Here is a 26663-nt window from a genome sequence, read left to right as displayed (position 1 = left end):
CCATGCTAGGGTCCTGATCTGGATTGGGGGTCCTGCGCCTATTCTAAAGTAAAAATAAAAGAAGGATGTAGCTGCTAGATATGGATTTAAAATATTGACTGTTTCGGCCCATAGTTCACTCTAGTTTCTACTTTTTGGTCAGAGCCGGACTATGGTGAGCCAAGAGCCGAGAACCAGGAACTGTAAACAAACCAGCAGTTAGAGCTGAAGTAGGGATTTGTGAACCCCCCAACATCCGGTCTGAGGGGGTCCAACACAGAGAAATCTGGCCCTCTTCAGGCTCAGCAGATTTCCCCTGACCCCTGTCGTGTCCTCTCTATTTTGTGTGGTTTGTCTTTGTCTTTAAACAGGGCAAGATATGCCAATTACAGCCACAATTTGAGGTAGCATCTCAATATTTGGGGAGCACCTCTCCCTATATATGCCTGCCCGAGGACTGAGATCTGTTAAAGGGGCCCTCCTCTGCATCCCACCAGTGTGGGACTATACACTATATATGGGAGAGGGCCTTCTCTGCTGTGGCACCCTGGTTTTAGAATGCCCTCCCCTTGGAGGCCCAGAAATGAAACCAATGAAATGAAACATTGGTTTCATTTCAGCATTAAGTAAAAATATAGCTTTTTACCAAAGTCTTTGAGGGCTAAATGTATTCCCTAAAGTAGCACACTGTTCTGTTTTATTGTATTATATTTTAATTTGTATTAGCTTGTTTAATGGTTTAATATGTTTTAGCTGTTTAAATTATTTATTGTTTCATACTGTTTAAATTGATTTTATCTGTATGCCACCCTGAGATCTTAATAATATAGGGCAGGATACAAATGTTTTATATTAAATTAAATCAATCAATCAGTCAGTCAATGCAATCTTGCTCTGTTTAAAGACAAAAACAAACCGCATGAAATCTGGAGGATGTGCCAGCAGGGAGAACCCGTCCACTGCATACACCGCAGGTTGGATTCTCAGGAATCCGACTTCGTTTGGGTCTGTAGAAGATTTGTCCAGCATTCCTAGTCTGAAGTCAGAACCATAAGTCAGAACCAAAGGACAAATCAGGAGACAGAGGTCAGGATCAAAGAGCAGGTGAGGCCCCAAGGATAAACTAGGAGCAGTGCTGCAGTTAGGTAACTTTAGACTCTGGATTTATGAGGAGGAGGTGGGGGTGAGGTGCTCTTTAGATGGTCATGTGTATTACTTCATTTACTTCAAAATGTGGCAAGCCAGCCCTGCTGTGTGTGCGGGGTGGGGGACTCCTGCTCATTTTGCTGAGTGGGCCCCTGGACTTCTGCCCTAAAGTCCTGCCCAATGGCACCACTGGAAGGAGGACAGAGGAGCAAGCCAAAAGTCAGGAATTCAGGGCAGCCGCACACAAACCCAGTGGCTCCTAGTTGGAGCCACAGATAAATATATTTAGGTATATTCACCTTCCCATATACATGGATTCATGTTTATCCTGTGAGGCTAGTGAGTTAGCAGTAAAACACTGTGCTGTTTCCTCTAGCAGAACAACTATTGTAAATCAATGGGATACAAAAAAGAAAAGAGAACATAATTGTGTACACTGATGTAAATACTTTCTGTATTCTTTTTATTTTAAGTGATTAGGTAGTAGGATGTGGGATATATTACATACAAACTAGCAATATCAAGATAAGTTCTGTTTTGTTCTCTGTTTACGCAGAATTTAACCTGACATCCATCTTGGAATATTGCCAGAGTTTTGGAGCATGTCCAGTCTTAACTTTTCTAAATTAATTGAATCTGCCATTTGGCCATGAGGTGGCAACAACATAAACCTGTTTTACATTTCCCTTTTACCTTGAGATTTACAACATGCATATAACTAAACAAAAAGAAGGGGGGAAGAGAAAAGAAAGGAACAGAAAACAAACTAAAAGAGTATTGCACTGATAAGAAGAGCTATGAAAGATACACCTGTCCCATCCCACAACAATTCCTCTGATGTTTAGCCAGTTCAGGTCTAGCACTGTTATTCAGTTCTAGTCCATCAGACCAGAGCCTTTTCCTTTTGCATCCTCTAAAGGGCAATCACAATCTGTATATTTCACTTCTAAACTGGTAGTTCTGCTCAATGGGACTTGTTCCCTTTGTGTGTGTGTGTGTGTGTGCGCGCGCGTGCGCACGCGCGCACGCATACACATGTATGTATGTGTCACCATTTTCAGTGGTCCAAACTGTGGTCCAATATTATTTGACCTGGTGGATCGCTTTCTTTTCATGGTCTTTCTTCCCCTTTGTCTCTATCCTTTTTCTAAGGCATACTTTGGCTAGATGGCCTTGCTTCAGGCTACCCTGGCACACACTGTTCCTGTGAAGGCATGGAATGCTCTCCCCACTGAAGTGCCTGGTGCCAAAACTGGCATCTTTTTTAAAAATCAATTTTTATTGTGAGTTTTAACAAAACAAAACAAAACAAACAAATAAAACATAACAAAACAAAACCAAAAAAATATAACAACATATTCTAAAATCCTCAGTTTCAAATATTACAATATTCTAGGGAGAAAAAAAGAAAGAAAGAACATGTTGCATGTAAACTTCAGTAAAACCAGACCAGGTGTCCAAATATAAGTCCATTTGCAAGTTACGACTATATACCACTCTTTCAAATGTTGCTAGTGTTGTTAAGTCTTCAATCCACTGCATTATAGGTGGTGAGCTTTTATCCTTCCAGTATCGTAGTATCAGTCTTTTAGCAACCAAAAGGGCATGAAGCATCCATTTATGCTGACCATGTGTTAAATTACTTACCTGCTTTTTGGAATGTAAGAGAACATTTACATCAGTAAATATTAAAGAGTTTTCCAATACAAAATTTATCAGTATACTAACTTCCTCCCCAAAGGAGGCAACAATTGGGCATTTCCAAAACATATGAATAAAAGAAGCATTAACTGCATTACACCTCCAACAATTAGCTGAGTTTGACAAAACCTTTATTAAAGATACATTGTGGCATCCAATAGACCTGAAACAAAAGATTTTGCTGAATAAGATGTAACCAAAGATCCATAGAGATATCCGATAAAGACGCCAAAACAGTGGTCCATTGATGACAAAACAGGACATTCCAATTCCCTGTTCCATTCCTGCTGTAGACCACATGTGTCATATTTATTCATTGATAATAGGTATTTGTAAACATGAATATATCTGGTCACCTTCAATAAGTGTTTCCAATAGCAAAGGAGACTCTAAAGCAGTAAAAGCAGAAGGACGAAATCTAGATACTAACAAATGTTTCAACTGTAAATACTGCCATTCTGCTGTAGCAGGCAAACCAAAGCTATCTCAAAAAGTTGAAAATAGCAAAAACTCATCATCAACACCCAATAATTGATCCAGGCTAAAGATCATTTTATCTGTCCAGGTACGCCACAAAACCATTTTCTTTCCAATTCTTAAATCTGGATTTTCCCATAAAGTCAATTTGGCATGGGAAAATGAGTCAAACTGTAATTGGCATGATATTATATGCCACACATCTCTAACTGCCAAGATTGTGGGAGGAGCTCTATCTGCCTTAATATGCTGAGAAACTAATTCCATCCATTTAGAGAGAGGGGCTCCAGACAAGAAGATCCCAATACAGACCAAGATGGAAAATCAAATCTGAGTGGAAAAGACCAAAATTTAGTACAAGTCAGCAAATAAGCCCTATGGTATGTATGTAGCAGGATCAGGAAAACCAAACCCACCTTCATTAACTGGAAGTTGCATCCTGTTCAAAGATATTCTTGATGGAAAGGAAGGGACCCCAAAAGCATTTACAAAACAAAGCATTATGTTTTTGGAAATATTTGCCAGGTATAAGTATAGGGATCCCATGTATAACATAAATAATTCCAGGTATGGTATTCATCTTAAGTGTATTAATCTTGCCCCATAAACTCAACTTTAAAGATGCCCATCTCACCCATCAACTATCTATATCTTGTGAAATATCATTAGTCAATTTATTTACATTTAACCTAATCATTTGAGATATAGCTCTAGGGATAATTATTCCCATATAAGTAATAGACTCTGGGCACCCTCAAAATTGTCAGTTGGCTAATACACTATAGTATATTCTATCTCCAATTGGCATTATTTCCGACTTTGACCAATTAATTGACTAGCCAGACAATCCACCAAAAGTCTTAATCAATTTCATCAAAGCCAAAACCGACAAGTTTCAAGATGAACAACAAAAGATCATCAGCATAAAGGCTAATTTTAAATTCTAAACCAAAATGGATGAATCCATGAATACTACAATTTAGTCTAATAGCACATCCAGGGGTTCCAAACATAAGCTGAATATCAATGGAGAAAGTGGACAACCTTGTCTAATGCCTGCCCAAGTTAAAAAAAAAAAAAAAGAAGAAGAAGAAGCCAAAAATAAACTGTTAGTTATTACTCTTGCTCTTGGAGCTGAATATAAATGTTAACCTATTTCAAAAATTCTATAGGAAAACCAAAATTAGTTAATGTGGTAAAAAATAAATTTCCAATGAATTTTGTCAAAGACCTTTTCTGCATCCAAGATAATGATGGCTGCCTAGTCAGTACTTTCAGAGTTTAAAGTGACTAGATCAAGGATTAATCTAAGATTATCAGCCCCCTGGCTGTTTTAAATGAATCCCACCTGGTCTGGTCTAACCAATGCAGCTATAACTTGTTGAAATCTATCAGGAAAGATTGCTGTTAATATTTTGATATCTACATTAATTAATGATATGGGTCTGACACGAACCTACCCATATACTACACTCAACATCTAAGGCCCTCCTCCGGCTACCTACACTGAGGAAAGCTCGGAAGACGGTGACAAGGGAGAGGGCTTTCTCAGTGCTGGCCCCCAAATTTCTCCCAGACAAGGCCTGCCTGGTGCCAACATTGTTATCTTTTCAGTGCCAGGTTAAGACCTTTCTCTTCTCCCAGGCATTCAGCAGCATATGATAAGTTTTAATCGATCCTGGAATGCCTTATGGTTATGGTTGCTTGCTTTTGAGACTGTTTGTTTGAAGTTGTTTTAAATATATGTTTCTTTTGTGTATATATTGTCTGTTCATGTGTTTTTATGTAAATGGTTTTTAAATCTCTGTATATTGTATTTTTAATGTTTTAAATTTTTGTAAACCACCCAGAGAGCTTCAGCTAGTGGACTGTATAGAAATGTAAATAAGAATAATAAGAATAAGAATAGTTTGATAGTACAATCAGTATGATAGGGATGTACGAAAGTCACTTACCTTTTCGCAGCTTGGCTTCGCGGTGGGGGGGAGGCACTTCGCTTTTCCCCCCGAAGTTCAGGCGAAGGGAGGGAGGCTTCCCGCCTCACCCGGCCGAAATTCAGGCCAGGGAGAAGAACCCTGTCTCCCTGGCCGTGAAACAAAAAGTAAAAAAAAAAAAAAAGACCCCGTGATAGGCTACGTGACGATTTATGTAGCCTATCATGGCTAGATTTCCAAAGTCAGCCGTGATAGGCTACGTAAATCATCACGTAGCCTATCACGGGTGACTTTGAAAAAAAAAAAAAAGCACGTACGCAAATGGCGGCGGCCCATGGGTGCCGCCATTTGTGTTCCTTATTTTGGCACGTCTAGTCTACATAAAGATTTACGTAGACTACGGCGAAAATAAGGGCAACGCAAATAGCGTTCCCTTATTTTCGCCGTAGTCTACGTAAATCTTTACGTAGACTAGACGTGCCAAAATAAGGAACGCAAATGGCGGCGCCCATGGGCCGCCGCCATTTGCGTATGCGCCTTTTTTTTCCCAAAGTCACCCATGATAGGCTACGTGACGATTAACGTAGCCTATCACAGCTGACTTTGGAAATCTAGCCATGATAGGCTACGTTACTCGTTACGTAGCCTATGACGGGTTTGTTTGTTTTTTTAACTTTTTCTTTCACGGCCAGGGAGACGGGGCGCTTCTCCCCAGCCTGAATTTCGGCCAGGCGAGGCGGGACGCCTCCCCCCTTGCCTGAACTATGGGGGGAGAAGCGAAGCTCCTCCCCCCCACCACGAAAAAAGCTGCGGGACAAGGTAAGTCCCTTTCGTACATCCCTAATGAATCCCTCTTACCTTTCTTTCACTGGGGGTTGGCCTGGAATCCTCTATGGGGGGAGAGGTGATCCGTTCCTCCTCCCCGGAATCCTACCCGGCCAACTCCTCTCCACAGCGAGTCTGCAGAGCCACTGGCCGGGACGATCCGCAGTGGGGCCTCCGTCTACTGCCGGGCTGCTGCGGACGTAAATGGCATCCTGCATAGGGGACACCATTTGCATCGCTGCTTTAGCCGTGATAGGCTACATAAATATTTACATAGCCTATCATGGCTAAAGTGGGGACGCAAATGGCATCCCCTACATCATTTGCGTCCCCGCTTTAGCCGTGATAGGCTACATAAATATTTACGTAGCCTATCACAACTAAAGCAGTGATGCAAATGGTGTCCCCTATGCCATTTGCGTCCCCGCTTTATTAACGTAGCCTATGGACGCCATTTGTGGCCACACAGCCAGAGGCAGGTAGGATCCGGTCCATGGGGACTTCACGGGGTGGGGAGCAGTCCATTCCGCCATGGACTCACTGGAGCCCGTGGTGGAATTCTCCACCATCCCTATGCATCTGTGTTTATTTTAGCTAATGTGGAGTTCTTTTCAGCTAATGTTGTACTGAACAATTTATGCCTGAAAGTTATGAGTAGGGATGGGGGAGAATCCCACCCCAGACCCCAGTGAGGCCGGATTCCAAGAATCCAGCCCCATTGGGGCCCGTGGAGGAACAGAGCACTCACCTCTGGCTCCCCCCAGAATCCGTGCGGGCCGGCTGTGCTCTGTGGCAATCCTGCGGAGCCGGCTGCCAGCTCCACTCTGCTGGCAATACAGCCGCCCACCATTGCTGTGCCGTATCTCTGGGATAGGGTAAGTGAGTCTCTGGATGCAAATAGCATAGTGGACACCATTTGCGGCCGTAAAGCTAGTAGATTAGCCTAAATGCAGCCATAAATGGCTGCATTTAGGTTAATCTACCAGCTTTATGGCAGCAAATGGCGCCCACTATGCCATTTGCGGCCAGAGACTCACTTACCCTACCCCAGCGATACGGCACGGCAATGGCAGGCAGCCGTAGCACCAGCGGAGCAGAGCTGGCAGCAGCTCTGCAGGATTGCCACAGAGCAGAGTCGGCCCGGATGGATTCCAAGGAAAGGGATGGATCACCTCCCCCCCTGCAGAACCCCCCACCCAGAACGGGGTAAGCATTCTGCCCATCCCTAGTTATGAGTGTTTGGGAATACTGACCTCTAACTTCCATGTCTTGTGAAAATTCCAGAGCTTTTTTAAAGTCCAAACTGGATTCTGCCAGTAAATGCCTCATCATGGATGGCACAAATCATCCTGTCCCTTGGCATGGCATTCAAGGTGTCTTCAAAACCACAATGCTCTGATAAAGAACATAGTTCTGCTATGAAGACTGTCACGGGCATTCCCAGGTGGGTGTGAGAAACTGTTAAAGCATTGCTTCATCTCAAATGGGATGTGATGATTTGAAACAATTCCAATTAGTTCCTCAAAGGATTTTGACACCGTATTTTTCAGGTGCTACCAAGCTTCTAATCAAGCCAGATGTCTTTGCTCCACAAACACTCAGCAAAATTGCACACTTCTTGCCATCATAATCAATATAATTAGCAATAAGGAACTAAGAAAGTCTCTCTGTATACCTCATCCAGACCTCCTGATCAGCATCAAACTCAGTGGTTCCCTGATCCTTCATGTCTGTGTGTGTGTGGGGGGGTAATCTATAAACTGCTGAGGATAATAATTCATGCATCTGACAATCTGGGTTCTGGAAGCAAATGGAAGCTTATGTCACAATTCATTTGTTTGTGTTTACAGTATAGGTGGGCAACTGCAGGAAGTCAGAGAAGACTCAGAGATAGTTTTGCTATATAAACAAATCTCTGCACCTTGTAGCTTTATTCCCCTGAAAAGCTTCAGGTATTTTTTTGTTTGGGCATCACTAAACTTCTAAAATAATCAGCCTGTTATAGAGTGTCAAAACTGATAATGGCGATCATAAGGGAATGGAGAAAGGACAAAGAGTTTTCAATAAATCCAAACCATGAAATTACATCTGAGCATCACACACACACACACACACACACACACACACAGAATAAATCTAGAAGGTTTGAAAATACTGGAGAAAATGCTGGAAATTATTTATAGTAGAAAGGTCTGCAATGGAAAGCACCTGGAGAAAGAAGAAAAGAGTGGCAAAACTACCCATTGACACAAAACTGTCAGTCATGATGGGTCGTATGAATGGCTGATTTGAATTATCGGATTAGCAGATGATTATCTGTCTGCTACACAGCAGGAAGAGTGTGACTCGAGCTTTACTGGGTCTGTACATTACAGATAAAGTTGCATCAGAAAAAGAGGTAGCGTTTGAATAGGAGAAAGGCAAGCAGATAAACTCAAATGATTAAACACTGCCATGGATTAGGAACTCAAGTGCCATTTATTGACATATGTTCCTGAGTGATGGGATCAAAAAAGCATTTATGTTGAAAACTGATGGAAGCAGGAGCTTAATGTTCAGAAAAAATGAAGAAGGTATTGTAGCCAAAAGGAACAGAGACTACTGAAATGGCATAGGCTGGATGAAATTTTGTTTTTAATGGAAAGTAGTGGTATTGTAGCTAATGAATTTAACCTGCACTAGGATTGAGATGACAATCAAGAAAAGGTTTGCTACTTATGCTCATTAAAATACAAACTAACCATTTTAATGTAATTATTGTTTTCTTAAAATTTTATTTCATTCTTCCCCCAAGGGAATCAGAATAGGGATGGGTCAAAAATTTGTTTGGTTCTCATTTTAATGTGAACTTACCAAATTTTCATTTCCTAAAACTAATCATGAACCAGAACACAATATGCCATTGAAATCAGCACATTTCTGAAGTTTGCATTGCAATCCACACACAAAAATGCTTGTTTTAACAGTATGCACAAAAATGGGTATATTTCAAGAAATGCACACAAAAATGCATATATTTATTTAAAATGCACATAAAACACTTTATTTCACACAAAAATCATTTTAAAATGCATCTATTTGAAAATGTGGGCACAAAAATGTATACATTGGAGAAAATGCATACAAAATGTGTATTTTATAATATATGCACAGAAATATGTACATATTTTCATGTGGACTAAAAAATATTTTCAATCCAATGTGGAATCAGGGTAGAATGAATTTAGAATTGGTGAAATTGAGTTTGACAGATTTGCTCACGCTAGCTCATGATGGCTTACAGACCATTCCCCCTGTCCCGACCGTATAAAGGAATGGGATCCATGTCTGTAAATTATATTGGCAAAGAAGCCCAAATTAGCGTCAATGGAGGTACAAATTGCAGGCATGGGACCCCCAATATGGGTTGGGACCACAGTAGGGGAGAAGGGGTTACCCTATCCCCACACTAGGATTCTGATCCAGGTCTGATCCCCTGCAGTCACTTTTGAGTAAGAAAGAAAGGCTGGTGTAGCTGTATGCTATGTATTAAAGGCAACATGTAGTTTGGGCCTCACTCTCCTTATTTTTAAGAATTCTGTAATGATCTGACTTTTGGACACTGATGTTGGAAGATTTAAAGTAAAGAAACAAAACAAACCAACACTGTAATGTAAAGATATATCCTTGTGTTGATAAGTGGTGTGAGCCAACAAGATGGTCGAAAACAATCAGCTACCATCAGCAGCACTTGCTGAACAATGCTACTCCATAAATTAGTTAGAAAGCTGAACTTACCTGAATATTTAGCCGTGCTCTGTGGGCCCCAAGGCCATATCGCTTTACGGTAGATGCATGGAGCTGGAAGTCAGTAATTTTTAATGTTTCAAGACCCAGGGGAGGGCAGCCTGGAAAATAAGGTTTTATATTTTAAATTGAGAAATCAACTGCACAAAGCATATGAATCATTATATTTACTTGCGCGCACGCGTGTGTGTGTGTGCACAGAATTTCCTGACAAATGCACTTCAATGAAAAATTGTTTGTCTTTAGTTTTACAACTTTATGATTTTACTTCACCACGCTGCCATACATCCCCGGTTACTGTTTTTAATTAAAACCAATTCTCATGTCTTTAATCATGCTCTTCCTCTCTCAGTGAAATGAACTAAATCATCTATTATAGCCAAAACATTTCTTTTCTTCTCATGGCTTTTCGGCCAAGTCAGGAAGTGAAAAGCAAGCCTGCACAACATATTTTTTTATCTTTGTTTCTGGTTCATCTACTTCCAGCTATTAAGTTATCATTTTCTCAAAACACCAGTACAATCATTTCTGTGTTCAAAGCAAGCACATCATCCTGAATCTCTACTGTCAATTGCCAGGAGTTAGAAATGGTTTAAAACAGTGTGTCTTCAGCCTATGCTAATAAAAACTGTTTGAAATCTGTAGCAAGGTCATTATTAGTTCCGTATGAGGACCAGTTCTATCAACAATCCATTAAAAAGTAGATTTATTTTAATTGTAGAGTTTTCCAAATAAAGGGATTGAATCTTTCAGTAGATAGAGATATGCTGCATGAAACATAAAGTATACTATTTGAAATGCTTTACAGAAAAATAGGTTTGTGATGCAATCTGAGAGTTTTGCCAATTTCATTATCTATAATTTACACATATTAATTGCCTCCTGAGAGCACTATAAACACATTATTAAATTCTTTCACAAAACAAATCCAGTTGCTTCATGATTCATATTGACAATACCTCTCCTTGATCTGACCCTTAAGTGAGAATATGCTTGTCCTTCCTGCTCACCTGGCACATTTATCCTACCTTCAACATCCCAGCCAAGTAGGATGGTAATGTTTGAATATGGCCTACATGTGTAAAATCCAATGTACAAAGGCCTAGATGGTGAGGTCAATCACCAGATTTTATCTGGGAAACTCACCATGCAAGAACTGAACTATGTGCATTGGATTTTATGACTTGCAAGGATGCCCTGGGATGATGGGGTTGAATAAAGCAGATGTGTTTCACTCCCCTCTATGCATAATATGGGCCAGATTTGGGACAGCTATCATCTGATACAGCTCAGCATTGTTACAGCTGCTGGATGACCATCCTGTGTTAAGCAACTTGTTAAATCAGTGGATGATTGGTTAAGGATTACTCAGAGGTTGATGTTTTCCTGAATAAGAAATTTACTGCAAGGTGGGTGTGATGTGATCCCACTCATCTCAGTGCTCTGTAAGTGGGGATGCAAGAGAGAAAAGAAGGGAGCTGAAACATTAACTGTAGTGCTGTCCCCTGGATTCTTCACTGTTCGATAAATTTGGGAAAACAGTATTGCTGGAGTAGTTTCAGAAGCATTTCCCAGTAGTCCGATTTCATGTTGCTCCAGTAACATATGTAAAGTTTCTGGGCAGATGACATGTTTTTTCCTTATGCCAGCTTTGTCTGTAAGAAGAAACCATTTCATTCAGCAAACCCACATGCCTCCTGCTTCCAGATGTTAACAGAATGTTGTGGGACTGGACCACCAAAATGCACCTTCTTTGCTGCTCTAGTAATATACCAACTGGGCCCCAGGCTGAAGTGAATTAAGAGTTGGGTTTGGGAGACCTACACATATGGTTTTGCTCATGGTAGCTTTGGGTCAAGTCCTTGTGAGATTAAAAAAAAAAAAATGTAAGAGAAGTCCAATGTACTGTGAAAGTGCAGAAACTCATTCATATTTTTATAGTGAAACTTCCACAGTCCTATCTGTTCCATCCCTCCTAATAAATCCATATAAATCAAGTCATGGCCTGATCTGCCTAGATCCTATCACTCAGAGAGAGACTGGGTTCTCTTCAGAAAGCCCTTAACAGCAAAACATCTAAACTTCTGGACTGCCAAAAATGTCATTTCCTGATTCCCAATGGCATCATGGGACTAGTCCAGGATCTTAGAGACTCTTAGCCTGTTTTCTATGATGATGATGGTGGTAATTAATCATCATCATAAATGTAAAGCTCAATTGCTTAAATATAACTAAGCCACTCACTACTTGAAATTCTGTTCCTGGTCATCATTACAGAACTTCAGGTCACATAGAAAAGCTGCAATATAACATAAATTGTGTGAAGTACACCCAATGATTAAATGTAAACCACTTTCTTTGACTGACCCATGCATTCCAAGGGTCAGCCCTACCAGAGTGCATTGCTCATGGGAGATGTGCTACAAGATGTGCCTTGCCTGTCATATTCAGCATTACGCACAGCGTGCTCTCAACGTTTGCTAACGCAGTGCTGTGACCATTACTCTGATGTTTTAACGCTGGTCTCTGTTAAAGTATTTTCTTGATTTTATAACAATAATTTACAGCATAATCCCCATAAACTTAATCCTACATTCCCCCCCAAAAAACCATAATTACGTGAATTCACATAATTTAATTAAAAGCAAACTCTAAACCCAAACTTGTGATTATCTATATAAAAAGGTAAAGGTGTCCCCATCCAGTCGTGTCCGACTCTAGGGGGTGGTGCTCATCTCCATTTCTAAGCCAAAGAGCCAGCGCTGTCCAAAGACACTTCCGTGGTCACGTGGCCAGCATGACTGAACACTGAGGTGCACGGAACGCTGTTACCTTTCCCGCCGAAGCGGCACCTATTTATCTACTTGCAATTTCTTGCTTTCAAACTGCTAGGTTGGCAGAAAGATTATCCATATAGTTTCCCCCTTACGCCAGGGGTGCACAACCTGAGGCCCATGGTCACTCCTTACATGATTATTCAGTCTTGCTTCCTTCTGAGCAGACATGCAGAGGGTTGTGCTGCTTACTTCTGAGTAGATATGCAGAGGCTTTAGGATGCTATGTGGATCCTCCTTATTTATGAGTAGAAAAAGGTTCCCCATCCTGCTAATGGGAGTGCGTGTGTGCATGTGTGTGTCTGTGTGCATGCAGGTAGACATGTGCGGCCCCTGGCTTCCCACCAGACACTGGATGTGGCCCTTGGGGCTGAAAAGGTTGTACATCCCTACTTTAAGCTCAGATGAATTGAGATTAAAAAAAATGCATTGCTTCCATTCACTCGGTGTAAATATACAGTCTCATACAGTGTACAGAAAATGGGTGGTCCTGGAAAAATAAAGTTCAGAGACCTGTTTGTTTTTCCTCCCCCCCCCCTTTTTGCAAGCTTCTGTTATCTCTCATGTCAGCAAAGTAATAGAAATGCAAAATTCAGCTATGCTCCTCAGTGATATTTTTTACCTTCTGAACTTTATTATGAATCTTCATCTAAGTCTTCTAATATTAAATCTAATATGAGTAAAGCTTTACACTGATGATAATTAACTACTTGATCTTTGATACTGGACAGAGCAGGATGTGATTGGCTTTCACAGCAATGAGTGAAAAAATGAACAAGTTACAAAGAGAGGGAAATCTAATATTGGCCAACTCTCCTAAGTACAGGCAGGAAGCTATAAAATTAAATAATGATTTTTAAAAAAATGGAAATAATCTTCAAGTGGTATCACATCCAAAACAGTTACCATGTGTTGTTAAGCCTTCTGTTCTACATAAATAGGGACCAATTTTGAACCACACCATGAACCAAAACTCAGTTATCCTTTGAAATTCACATTTCTCCAAGTCTTCCAATGGAGTACTCCAATTAAAAAATGTGTACAAAAATGTGTATACTAGGGGAAAGTGCACACAACAATGCATGTATTGGTAAACATAATATTAAAAATGCATTCTATTGGTAAATTGCTTGCAAAAAATTGTACATCAAGCAAAATTGCATACAAAAATGCATGTATTAGGAAAAATAGGCAAAAATGCATATGTATTTTTATGCAGACTTAAAACAAGTGTTTGGGATGAACCAAACTTAAGACTAGAAAAAAGAAAAACCAAAAAACTGAAACTGACAGATTTCCAACCCTAGTTCTTAAGCATGCTGAAGGCAACATTTTGGATTTGTAGATCGAATGGATGTCCTTTTAACACAAGATAAACCCAAGAATTATACTGTAAATTATTTATTGCTCTTGTGAGTTTTGTCAAATTAAGAGAAGAAGAGAGGCCTTCAAATTTAGATTTGGGGTTATGGATCTGTTTCAGAACTGAAAACATGCAAGCCTTGCTATGAGGTTGCTATGAATATTGTCTAAGCTCCTTGAACGTTTTCAAATTAGAGATAGTTTTAAACATCTGTATAGTTCACCCCACCTAAGGATTATTTAGAAAAACAAATGGCTTGATTTGGGACATGAAAGCTTTTATTTTTAGAAAAATTTGCTCAAGGCTGATTTTTCAAGTTCACTATTACTCATATCATATCATATATTACTTAAATCATCTCGGAAAACAAATCTTAGTGACTCCAATAGTGGCATAATCAATGTTTAATGGGGGCAAGGGGAAACTTAAGGAAGTCCTTATTTATTTAGGGCACAATCCTATGGCTTGCACCCTGGTGAGATGGAAGCCTCTGAACTCGCAAGCTTCTGTGTATTCAGTGCCCTGCTGGGCTGAAGAGCCAGCAGGGCGGGAGGAGTGGCGGAGGCAATCTTTGCCTCCCCATCCTCCAATTGCTGGGTGTTTCACTAGACAGGCTTTTTTGCCCATCTAGTAAGGGTGCTTTGGAGGGGTAGGGAAGGTTGCTGGAAGAGGCTTAGGACAGCTTGTATCCTGGCCTCTCTGGTCTCCTCCCATTCCAGCCCACTAGAAACACCCCCTTTTCCACCTCCCCGAGATCAATTTTCTGACCTCAGAGGCCAGCCAGCGCAGTTCTTTCTATGTCAACTACAAGGAGCAGGAAATCTCTGACACCCCTTTCCAAGGTCGAAACGCAGTCTCTGACCTCAAAGGGGGAATGCCCACTATCCTATCGTCCCTCAGATAGAGTCTAGGGGACAAAGGATTGCTCCCTTAAGGAAGTAGATAAAGGTTTTATTGAGTGAAACACTTATATCCACACCTAGAAATCCGACAGTTAACTCAACATCTGAAAAGGGATGTTTCACTACAAAAGGCAAATGCTGTTTTGGGTTACAATAACAGTTAGGAAGATCATTCCACTTAGCACTTCAAAATCTTGTTTCAAGCACTACTATCAATTCCCTTCATTTAAGGAAGATGTTCTCATACTGAAAAGGATTTGGAGGGGGAAAGTGATGATTAAAAAGATACAAAACTGGCATCATGTATGGCATTGATCATAAGTAATATGGGAACACATGCAATCATACATATGTTTACCATAATAGAAATGTCAAGGCCTGGGGGAAAAGCAGAACAGTTATAGATACTTTCTGTCCTTGGGGGGAAAAATCTGGGGAAACTGTGGCAGGGGTGGGAGAGTTTAATTTTTTATATTTTTTCTGGATTTTTCTCCCAGGCCTTCACACCTATATTAATGAATCTAACATTAAGAGCACAATCCTATATATCCCTGCTCAGAAGTAAGCCCTACTAGGTTCAATAGGACTAATTCCCATTCCCGGTAAATGTGTATTGCCTAAGGGGAACTTTAGGTTCAACAGACAAGTATGGAGAGCCACACTTACTTTGCTCTAGGGAAAGGTGTGAATTTCAATTAGTTTAGTTTTTATAAAAAACTTATCCAAATTCACAAATTTCTTCTTCACTAAGACAGAAAGAACAAGAGATTAAAAATGAATCAAATGCAGGAGCAACTGAAACTGACAGATTCATCTGGCACCGGCTAGACAGGTCAGAGAAATCTGCAATGGATTCAAATGAGTTTGGATTTCTATGGATCTGATCTGTGGATTCCACAGCAGACTGGCTTTTTCTGAGTCGCACAAATTCCGCAGACTTGAGGACCTTTTTTTTTTTTAATTTGGGGGGGGTGGATTTGTGCTAATGCATACTTGTGCAAGCGTGCATCAGCACTCATGCACATAAATGCAAGTGCACATTTACACAAGGGCAAACAGGAATGAAATTCTTATACACCCGCCCGCTGCCGCCGCCACCACCAAATCTGATTCTGTCAATGAGCGGACAATGGAACTAAAGACGCCAGACAGTCTGCACAACAGACGGAACTGAATTAACAAAATCCTTACATCTCTAACACTGGAGCAAACTATCCCACCACCACGGGTGGGAAAACATATGTGCCACTTTTGCTTAGGGATGTACGAAAGTCACTTACCTTTTGTGGATTATGTTTATGGTGGGGGGGAGGCATTCCGTCCCTCCCCCCGGAATCCTCGACGGGGAGGAGGCGCTCTGTTCCTCCCCCCCGGAATCCTCCGTGGCCGGCTGTGCTCCACGGCAGCTCCGCGGAGCAGCTGGCCAGGCCCAGCCAGGCCAGATCCGTCCGCAGCCAGATTTCCGGCCGTGGAGGGCTCGGGCGGGGGAACTGCTATACTATTTGCGTTACCCTTATTTTCACCGTCTTAGTCTATGTAAATATTTACGTAGACTAAGATGGCCCAAACTAAGGAACGCAAATGAAAAGGAACGCTTTTTTTTTTTTTACCCAGTCGTTTTAGGCTACAAAAGTTTTTACGTAGCCTAAAACATCTGGGTAAAAAAAAAAAAAAGGCGTACGCAAATGGTGGCGGCCGTAGCCGCTGCCATTTGCGTACGCCTTTTTTTTCTTTTTTTTTACCCAGACGTTTTAGGCTACGTAAAAACTTACGTAGCCTATCACGTCTCCGTAAAAAAAAAAAAAAACTGCAAATGGCGGTGGCGGCAGCCGGTCAGAAGACCAGCCACCACCGCCGAAGCCTCCGCCGGAGCCGCCGCTGGAGCCACCACCGCCTGGAAGTCCCCCCCAGGTAAGTCTCATCCTGGGGGTGATCCATGGGGGGGGCAGGCCGTTCCGCCACAGATTTTGGGGGGCCGAATGCACTGGCATTCGGCCTCACCGTGATCCATGGCGGAATTCTCTGCCATCCCTACTTTTGCTGCCCCCTCCTCTTCCTCCCTCACCACCTCTGTCTCCCTCCACCTTCCCTCTGCCTGCCTGTCAGCTGCATCTGTCTTCCTGTTCCCCCTGCCTGCTTGCTCTGTCTCCCTCCTCTGCCCCTGTCAGGGGTGCTTCCCAAGCACAGAGAGTGGCAGAGCAGCTCAGAGTCTGAAGAGGAGCCGCCAGACATGGAGGAAGAGTGAGAGGAATGTTCCCAGGCCATTCCAGAGATGGCGAGGCAGACTCCTCAAGTTTCAAAGGTGCAGCTGGGGGAAGGCCCCCCTTCACACACACCTCCGTTAGAGATAGTGAAGAGGGAGAGGCAGTGTTTGGCGAATCTGAATTAATAGCTGCAACGTGCAGATGCAGAGCCAAGTGGGAAATGGCAGGAGCAGAACTCAGGAAGTCCTCCCGATTGGCCCTGCGAGAACAGCGGCATTTAGAAGCCGAGAGAGAGAGAGAGAGAGAGAGAGAGACCTCCCCCACACCCCTTAAGTTAGGCAGTCAGCCCTCCTTTTCTTTCAAGCGGTGGGCAACTTTCATAGCTTTCCTTTGAACTCCCTGAAGGCTTTCCCTTTGCAGACTGTGAGTCCCTGACCATTTGCATCTGTATGACCCATTGAAGCAAGTGGATTAAAAAGCCGTGGACTGAAGCCTCTTGTCTGTGTTTTGATTTAGCTTTTGAAGTTTCTGCAGGGGCTACAGGAAATTCTGACAGCCCCTACCTACCCCAAAGCCACCACTGCTCACTCTGCAGGGCAACAAGCTCTCTGAAGAGCCATGTGAGGCAGAAAAGCAGCCAGCACAGCTCTTCAGAGAGCTTTAATTGCAATGTGGGGAGCTGAGGAGGCTATAGGTTGCCACAGAGATTATTGTATAATGACAGACAGGACTATCGCACACATTCCTCAGCCACCTCACAAGTAAAAGGGAGGACAAGGACCCCAAACCCAACCCATGAATGTTTCTCTGAAATTTCTTCTCCTTTGAATTTCTTTTCAAAAGCAATTTCTTTTTTTTATCAAATTGAATGAGAATGGCTGAAAAAAATGTGGGAGAAATTTTTGGCACAATGCTGCTCTATACCTGGTGTTTACTGTTATCACACAAAAAGTGATGGACTAAAAAGATTGGCTCACAATGCATTTGAATCTTACCATGTGCCCAAGAGGATTTTCTCTGCATAGCAAACAATAAATGCCCCGTTTTTCTGCCAAGAAGCACTTTTTTTGCATTGAAAATATGGTTTGATTGCTTGGTGTTGTTAAACATTGCCACGGACAGCCTTTGTGGAGGTTGGATGAGATTGAACAACATATTTTGTACAATTGAAAGACTCTGTTTTATTTATAGTTGCAAAGAATTGGTGGGGTGGGGGTGGGGGGGAGCAGGGTGAATTACAGCTACATTCTGCCTCCTTGAGGACAGATCCACTCATCTGTGTGAAGTTTCCACATTTGTTTCTGACTTATATAATATACTTGCTACATTAATCTAGATTTTTGAGGGTCCATACTAATGGTTTGGGTTGATGGTGGCTCTTCAACACCCCTTGCAAATCACCTTGAAAATATGTATGCACTAACATTAATATTTTTCACACCTCATGTAGGTATTGTTGACCTCCTCAGTATGTGTTTGGTCACTTTTGGAATGATGTTTTATGAAGTTCCTATTATGGCCCAACTACTAAAGAAGTTGCTTCTTAAGCAACACCCACGCTCTAGTGTTAGACAGAAGGACACAACACTCTAAGCTGAGCTCTGTGTGCAATTTTATCTTTCTTCAACCACTCAGGGAGCATATTTCACACTTACATCCTAATCAGGGCTTCTGCTGGGCCAAACCCTGCCTTCTCCCTATAATAGTAATAGTAATAATAGTAATAATAGTACAGGACATGGCATATCAGGGATAAAGTGGAAGCTTGTGCCTGGTAGCACGTCACTCTGTTTGGTGGCACAGTGTGAGGAGCACTTGGGAAAGCAGAAACCTTGAGCTAAATCCTTTCAGTCTTGAGTGAGTCAGGCTTCCTTCCAGTCAGGCGGAGGCCAGGAAAAGAGCTTTGGTGTCGCAAGATGGGAGATATCCCCAGCAATGAAATAAAGGTAACTTTTACAGTGGAAACATTTTTTTCCAGGATGCTAAATTCAGTGCCAGAGGCCACATTCTGTGTTTGCATAGTTAATCCACAGTCACAGATACCTAAAATGCCCATAGCCCGTTCTACAGTCTAGCACAGACCGGCGCAGTTTGTAGCTTAGGAAGTGAAAAAACAACCCACCAGCTGCTATCATGGCCTGGTATATGTTTGGCAGCCTCCTTGTTTTGGCAGTCCCAGTCAGGCACTGCAAACAGGAGGCTTATGGCACATAGGTTAAACCAGCCTTCCCCAACCTGGATCCCTCCCATGCTGGCTGGGAATTATGGGAGTTGTAGTCCAACACATCCAGGAAGCTCCAGGTTATGGAAAGCCAAATTAAACAATATCCTACAGATACATTCTTATTTTGGAGGGTTTTTTTAAGGAATTATATTCAATCTCATATGGGTTGTAGCTAGTGGTGAGACAGGCAAGCAGGCAGAATCTTTGCTGAGGCAGCCCTCTGCCCACATGGGATGTTGTAATTCCTCAAGAAGAACCAGCTTCATTCAACTGAATTAAATATGAGTCTGTACTATACGTACACGTGCCCACGGAACCAAACTGTGCTGCTACATGCAGGCCATTCAACAACACCCCCCAATCCAGTTGTAAATAGGGATGGATTAATCTGTGAGTTTTGCTTTCTCATGCATTCAGGGGTTTTTTTTAAAAAAAAAATCACAGGTTCCTTCTATCCTGAATATGAAGAAATTTATGAATTTTGGTAAATTCTGATAAAAAATGAACTGAAACGGAATTCTCGTCCATTTGCACCAGCCAAATTCAATAGGTTTCCAGACTGGAGGGAACCACGCTGAGCCTGCCTGCCATGCAGCTGTTAAAGACGATGAGGCTGTCAGAAAAAAGAGGTGGCAACCCAAATTCAGCACCAGTGGGGACTGGTGGCTCTGATGTCGGTGGGGCTGTGAATCTGCTCTGGGTGTCAATCAGAACCAGTCAGAACTCTACAGGAGCTATACAAGGTGCTGAACCCATTTTGGGATCAGGTTCAGCTCTTTGGATAGCTCTTTTAGAGTTCTGTCTGGTTCTTACTGAAATCCAGAATGGATTTACAGCCCCACTGACAGTGGGAGCCACCAGCCTCCACTGTTCATCACCACAAACATGGCTGAATACACAGAGATTCATAAGAATATAAGAGCCATGCTGGATCTCACCAAGGGTCCATCGAGTTCAGCATTCTGTTCACACAGTGGCCAAACAGTTGCCTGTGGGGAGCCCACAAGTTGGACAGGAGCACAACAGCACCCTCCCACCCATGTTCCCCAGCAACTGATGTACATAAGCATACTGCCTCTGATACTGATACTGGATTCAAATGCACTGTTCAAAAGAGGTCAAAGCACTCAAGGCTCTCTGCTGGCTGGATGAATCTGACAGTTTCTGTTTCTCCTGCATTCTTTTTTCTTTTTTAATCTCAAGTTCTTTCCATCCCAAATATAAAGAAATTTATCACAAAAAACAAAAACAAAAACCCAAACTGGAACTAAATTCTTACCCATCCCTAATTGTAAAGAATCTTCTTGCACCTTAACATCTCATGTAATGAGCAATTCAGTGATGTTGAAATATGGGAGGAGGAAGGAAGTACTTAGCCCAAAGGGCATTAACAGGTACTTCTGAAACAGCCCCACTGCTGAAGCCTCTGTTGGACTCTCAACTCCCATCAGCCCTAGTCATCATGGCCAATGGTCAGGGATGATGGGAGCTGGAGTCCAACACCATCTGGATAGCCACAGCTTCCCTGCCCATACCCTAGGAAGACATGAATGTGGATTTCCAGTGCCAAGATGGAGGCCTCTCTGTTCTCCATGACCTTGGAATTGCATGGGTCTCTTGACTCACGCACTTCACTTTTAAGGGCTTAATGATTTTCTTCCTTTCCCAATGCAGCTGCATCATGTCATGTTCAAAATGACGGAACTGAGCACTTAAGTTTGTTGAAAACATTTGTAGACTACAGTATATCAGTATAGGGGAAAATGGTCCCCCAGACTTCCCTTTTGCATCATCCCTTTGCATGATGGCAAAAGAACAGTTAAGCAATTATCAGTGTGGACTCTCCTCTCCAAACATGAAATTGTTGAACCAAACATCTTGGATATTTAGAAAAGCCCGACTGTTTATTCATCAGTCTTCAAATGAGTGAAACGCTCCTTTGCACTTCTGGGTTCCAGCTGGTTGTGTGGATGCCAATCTTTTTTAATTTTCTTTTTTAGGACTAAAAAAAGCACACTTAATGCTGAGCTTCTGTTGTTTTGGCAGAGTTGAAAGGGGGAATTTCCAGTAAATCTGTTCTCATGAGATTTCCCGTTCTAGGTTTCAGACTCAAGAGGTTCAGTTAAGCTTTAGATAACATACAAAAAGATAACTCAGAAATTGGTATTTTTGAAATCACTACTACGCCCATATCCCATCTTAGCATGTTCTGACACAAATAAAATGGGAAACCCCAATGCACTTCCTAGGTAACATCCAGTGTCTCCTGAGCGGACTTCTGCTCCCACAATGGGACTTTCCTTCCCTCTCCTCTGCCTGCACTCCCAGACCCCCAATCTGACCCAGAGGGTCTCCGAACCTTCTCAGGCAGATTTTGAGATTTTTGTGGAGGGCTCCTTATGTGAGAGGCAATCCATTCCACCAACAGTGCCTGTTCTGCTGACAGAGAGACACAGCTGGATTTCACTCCCTGTTTTCAAACTGTTTTAACCATGATTAAAAAATGGCTTAGAAAAGCAGGTGACGTTCACATATTGCAGCCTGACAGCAAATGCAGGGCATTCCTGTCCTTACAAGCACAGTACTTGGCTCTCTTCAATGTGCATTGCTAAAGTGATATAAACCTGTGTGACTGAAAAGTGCATTGTGCTCATCACCGGTCTTTTGTTTAAGGTTCTGCACAGCTATGGTTCATCTGGCACCTATACACAGAGAGGACAGAGGGAGAGAGAAAGACAGCTCCCAAATAATGGAATAGTAACTACAAATAAGCAGAGTAAGGGGCTAACTATATGTCATATGCAACTGTATGTAATGGAACTTCAAATACATTTAAGAACAGCTTCAGCTGGGATTTGTGGAGCAGAAATATGGCATCTGTTGAACCACATAGGCTGGAACGCTATTAGAAGGAGTGACTGAGACTAAAGAAATGATTGGCAGGAAGGTTAAGCAGCCCCCTGTCAGTATTCTGCTCAAAAATGGCACCTCCTGAAACCGCTTTAGAAGAATAAAAGTGCTGGGATGCCACTACATCTCTTTGCATGTAGTATTACTTAGCTCCTCTTCCTCCCAATAGAAATCTCTAACCAGCTACAGTGAGGAAACTCTGGTCCAGGAGCCCCCATGACTTCCACACTGGGATGTAGCCCTACACACTGAAATAATTGATCTGGTCTGATCTCAGAAGCTAAGCAGGGTCAGCCCTGGTTAGTACTTGGATGGGAGACCACCTGGGAATCAGGCTTCCTGCATTGAGCAGGGGGTTGGACTCGATGGTTTTGACTTGTAGACCCCTTCCAACCCTATGATTCTATGATTTCTATGTCATTTGCTCCAGGTCAGTACTAGTGATCTAACAGTGCAAGCTGGCTCATGCTTATTCAGAGGTAAATCCATGGTGCTGAACACAGAACTGAGCCAAAATTTCTCAGAAGAGATTTTCCTGAGATTTTGTAGACCTTCCTATTCAACACAGGAAGGTCTTTAGAAGAGCCACACACCCAGGATATTAGGAAGGAAGTTTGTGTGTGCACCCATGCCTGGCTATAGTTTTAGCTCCTACCTGTGCAGACAAATGCCTGCATACAGCTACAGAGAACTGAAGGTTTTTTGTTTCTCTATGTTAACAGAAGTTTGGGGTGTTGGCAGAGTCTCTGGAGATCTGCTAAGCAGCAGTGGATTTGGCTCTCTGTTGGAATGTTAAGCTGTGTGCCTCTACTAGGAATGTCAGAGAAATCCACAATGGAACCAAAGGAGTTCAGATTTTCATGAATCCAACCCATGGATTCTATAGTGTACCAGCTTTTCCCTTGTTGGGCAGATTCCGCAGACTTATGGACCGTTTTCCCAACCATTATAGAATTTTGCACAAATTTTGTCATAGAAACATACACAATTAAAAAAAAAAAATACTGGCCAAAAATGTCCATTTCCCCATAGGCTAGAGTGTGAAAAGGTGCATTTGGGGGGAATGTGTACATTTTTGCATGTGCAAATTTGCACAGATTCAGAATCTTTAAAAAATCTGCTTCCGTCGAGGGGCAGACAATGGAATGAAAGGTGCCTGACACTCCACAAAACACAGACAGAACGGATTCTACATAATCCATACATCCCTAGCTTGTACTAATGTTTAACCTGTAAATTTGCAAATTAATATCAATTTTACAAAATGCCAATAAGACTCCATGGACCTCTTTCCGAAGTGCTGTGCCTGTGAAATTTCGCTCCGCTCACAGAAGTGGGGTGCGTCTAGCTATTCTGCTTCTTTCCCTGTCTCCTAAATTGCAGGCAGACAAAACCATTAAGGTGGGAGTCAGCCAGCTGCATTAACTGCTCCAGGATAAGATGATGCACTGTGCTGGCTAGGCCCTCTGGGGATTGCAGCCCAACCACATCTGGAGGACTACATATTCCCCAAATCCACTGTACCAGGTAATTGGCGTAGGGTGGCCACTTCCAAATAACCAAAAAAGAGGATAAAGGGGGACACAGATTTGCATAACATTTGCATAGACTAATTTATATGTATAGAAATAATTGTTAGCATTTAAACAGAAATGCAGTACATCTCACCATAGTTCAGAAGACTGTGACCAGGTAACCTGTGTGCCTACGTGTTCAGCCTTGTATCCAGCTGCTGACTGGTGATGGGCAACAGTTTTTATGGTTCATTACGTTTAAACTGGAATTGGAAAGGACAGCTAGGGATGGTGCAAGCTCCTACTTCTGTCCACGAATTTGGCAGAGCCCCCCCCGTGCCTGCACCCCCGAGCCCCACTCGCAGAGCCCCTGCCCCCGCTTGCCCCCTGCCCATGCTCGGCAAGTGGCCCACACTCACCCTGGCAGCCTCTTCGAGCTCCGCGGCCACTATTTTTTGAAAAATAAAATGGTGATCACAAAAATGTGCATATTTGCATATGCATGAAAATGTGCATTTTTTGCAAATGCACATATCTCCATATGTGAAAATGCACTTTGTGATGATCATGCAAATTTGCATATGTGCAAAAATGTGCATTTTTGCAAATCCACATATCTCCATATGTGAAAATGCACTTTGTGATGATCATGCAAATTTGCATATAAGCAAAAATGTGCATTTTTGTGAAAATGCATATTTTTGCGCATATGAAAATATGTGCATGCGCAAAATGTGCATTTTCCACACATACACAGATATGGACATTTTTGCATTCGCTGTTTTACTTGTCAAAAAATGGTGACCACAGAGTTTGACGAGTCTACTGGGGTGACTGCGGGCTGCTCACCAAGAGCAGGAGGAGCTCGAGTGGGGTTTGGGGCAAGGGCTGGGCAGGCGCCCAGAGAACCTGGATGGGGGGGAGTTTTTGCACATCCCTAAAGAGCACATGGTTCCTGTGCAACCACCTTTGGATTTTGGATCAACCCTCCATTGGCTGTGTCCCCTGACTGACTTTCCCTGTGTGTAGGGATGGCGGAGAATTTCTCCACAAATCTTCAGGAGGCTGAGCGCCGAGGCATTCGGCCGCCCGAAAGTGTTGGGGAAATTCTCCGCCGGCCCCCTGCCCCCCCCAGAATGGGACTTACCTTCAGCGAATGTCCCTCTCGGCGGTGGGTCCCAGCGGCGTTTCGGCGGGGGCAGGGGCGGGGGCGGCGGCCGGTCTCCCAACCAGCCGCCGCCACCACCATTACAAAATAAAAAAGTAAAACACACACACACCTGTGATAGGCTACGTGACGATTTACGTAGCCTATCACGGCTAGATTTCCAAAGTCAGTCGTGAAAAGCTACGTAAATCTTTACGTAGACTAGACGTGCCAAAATAAGGAACGCAAATGGCGGTGCCCATGGGCCACTGCCATTTGCATATGCGCTTTTTTTTTTCCCAAAGTCACCCGTGATAGGCTACGTGATGATTAACGTAGCCTATCATGGCTGACTTTGGAAATCTAGCCGTGATAGGCTACGTTAATCATTACGTAGCCTATCACGGGTTTTTGGGTTTTGGTTTTACTTTTTCTTTCGTGGCCGGGGAGACGGGGCGCTTCTCCCCAGCCTGCATTTCGGCCAGACGAGGTGGGACGCCTCCCCCCCCCCTCGCCTGAACTTTGGGGGGAGAAGCGAAGCGCCTCCCCCCCACCGCGAATCACCCCTGCGAAAAGGTAAGTGACTTTTGTACATCCCTACCTGTGGGTCACTGGCCCTTCATAGGGAAAGGTTTCTCCAGATCTGCACTAGATATTCAGTTTTTAATAATTTAATTGGTGATTGAGTATTTTACAAGCTGAGATCGTCTTGAAAAGAAAGAAATAGTATCAGATTAAACAGTGTGTAGGGACAGCCCTAGGATAAATAGTGCCCTGGGCAAGGAGTACCTTTGATGCCCCCCCCCAGTAGTCAGTTCTGCAGGGCCACCGAGAGGATTTATGGGGCCTGGTGCAGCAGGTGTGATGTCCCTCAAGAATGACATTGCTCGAAACCTTGATCTTTCAGCCACTGTGCTACAGTTTGCACAGCCAAAGTTTGAAAAGCCACATTCTGAGCAAAGACAGTGCACCATGCAACACAGCAGGACTATCACAAGTTTTACTTATACATTTTTGTTGTTGTTTTGTAGCAGTTCCTATCTTTTGGAAAGCATTCTTTCTTTTAGAACATCCATTATTTTTATCCTTAAAAATAATAAAGAAAAGTTATAAATAAAAAAGGTATCCAGCTGACCTCTTCCAGCTTACAGCTTTATTTTATTATTACTTATATAGTGCGTATAAGGTTTACAGTATTTGAAGTGCTAAGTGCTCAGTAACGTTGCCTCAAAGCAAAGCTGTGTTCTGCCAATTTCTACGTAGCACAAATGACAGCAAAGTGGAAGCTGAAAAAGAAATACTATAAACCTAATTAAAGGAAGATCATTTCTGTAGTTAATACCCAAACAACCTGCAGAACCTTGAAAGAAAGGTTACAGACACTTGTTTTTGCCACCCTAGCTCTCTGCAGACCGTACATTCAAAAATCACAGCCCCTGAGCTCAGCTTGCTGCCCTCCCCTCAGGTCATCTTAGTGCCCTCCTCAGCTCAACTTGGAGCCCCCCTCAGCTCAGCATCCCTAAGGCCAACCCCGTGTGTGTGTATGCGCGTGTGTATGCACGTTAAGTGCACACTAAGAGAGGGGGGGTTGTTTTTTTTTTAACTAGATAGCCAATATTCCAATCAGTTGAAAAATACAATCATTTCTCCTAATCCAAAGTGTTTCCATTTTCTTTCTGCTAGCAAATGCTTCCTTGTTTATGGTGCCTTAATAAAT

General features: G+C 42.6%; 1 protein-coding gene across 1 annotated transcript in view; it reads right to left on the bottom strand.

Annotated features, from left to right (window-relative positions):
- The window catches only part of CPXM2 (carboxypeptidase X, M14 family member 2), a 147992-nt gene that overhangs the window by 86843 nt on the left and 34486 nt on the right, over nucleotides 1–26663 (bottom strand). The window contains exon 3 of the mRNA XM_084845970.1: nucleotides 9840–9949. Within this exon, the coding sequence (XP_084702096.1) occupies nucleotides 9840–9949 (110 nt within the window). The remainder of the gene's footprint in view (nucleotides 1–9839; nucleotides 9950–26663) is intronic.

Source organism: Heloderma suspectum, chromosome 3 (assembly GCF_057233095.1).
Source record: "Heloderma suspectum isolate Gila_16-S chromosome 3, 16-S_ref, whole genome shotgun sequence".
In the NCBI taxonomy this organism is placed as follows: Eukaryota; Metazoa; Chordata; class Lepidosauria; order Squamata; family Helodermatidae; genus Heloderma; species Heloderma suspectum.
Note: the sequence above shows the minus strand (reverse complement) of the source record. Positions and strands in the feature narration are given on the sequence as shown.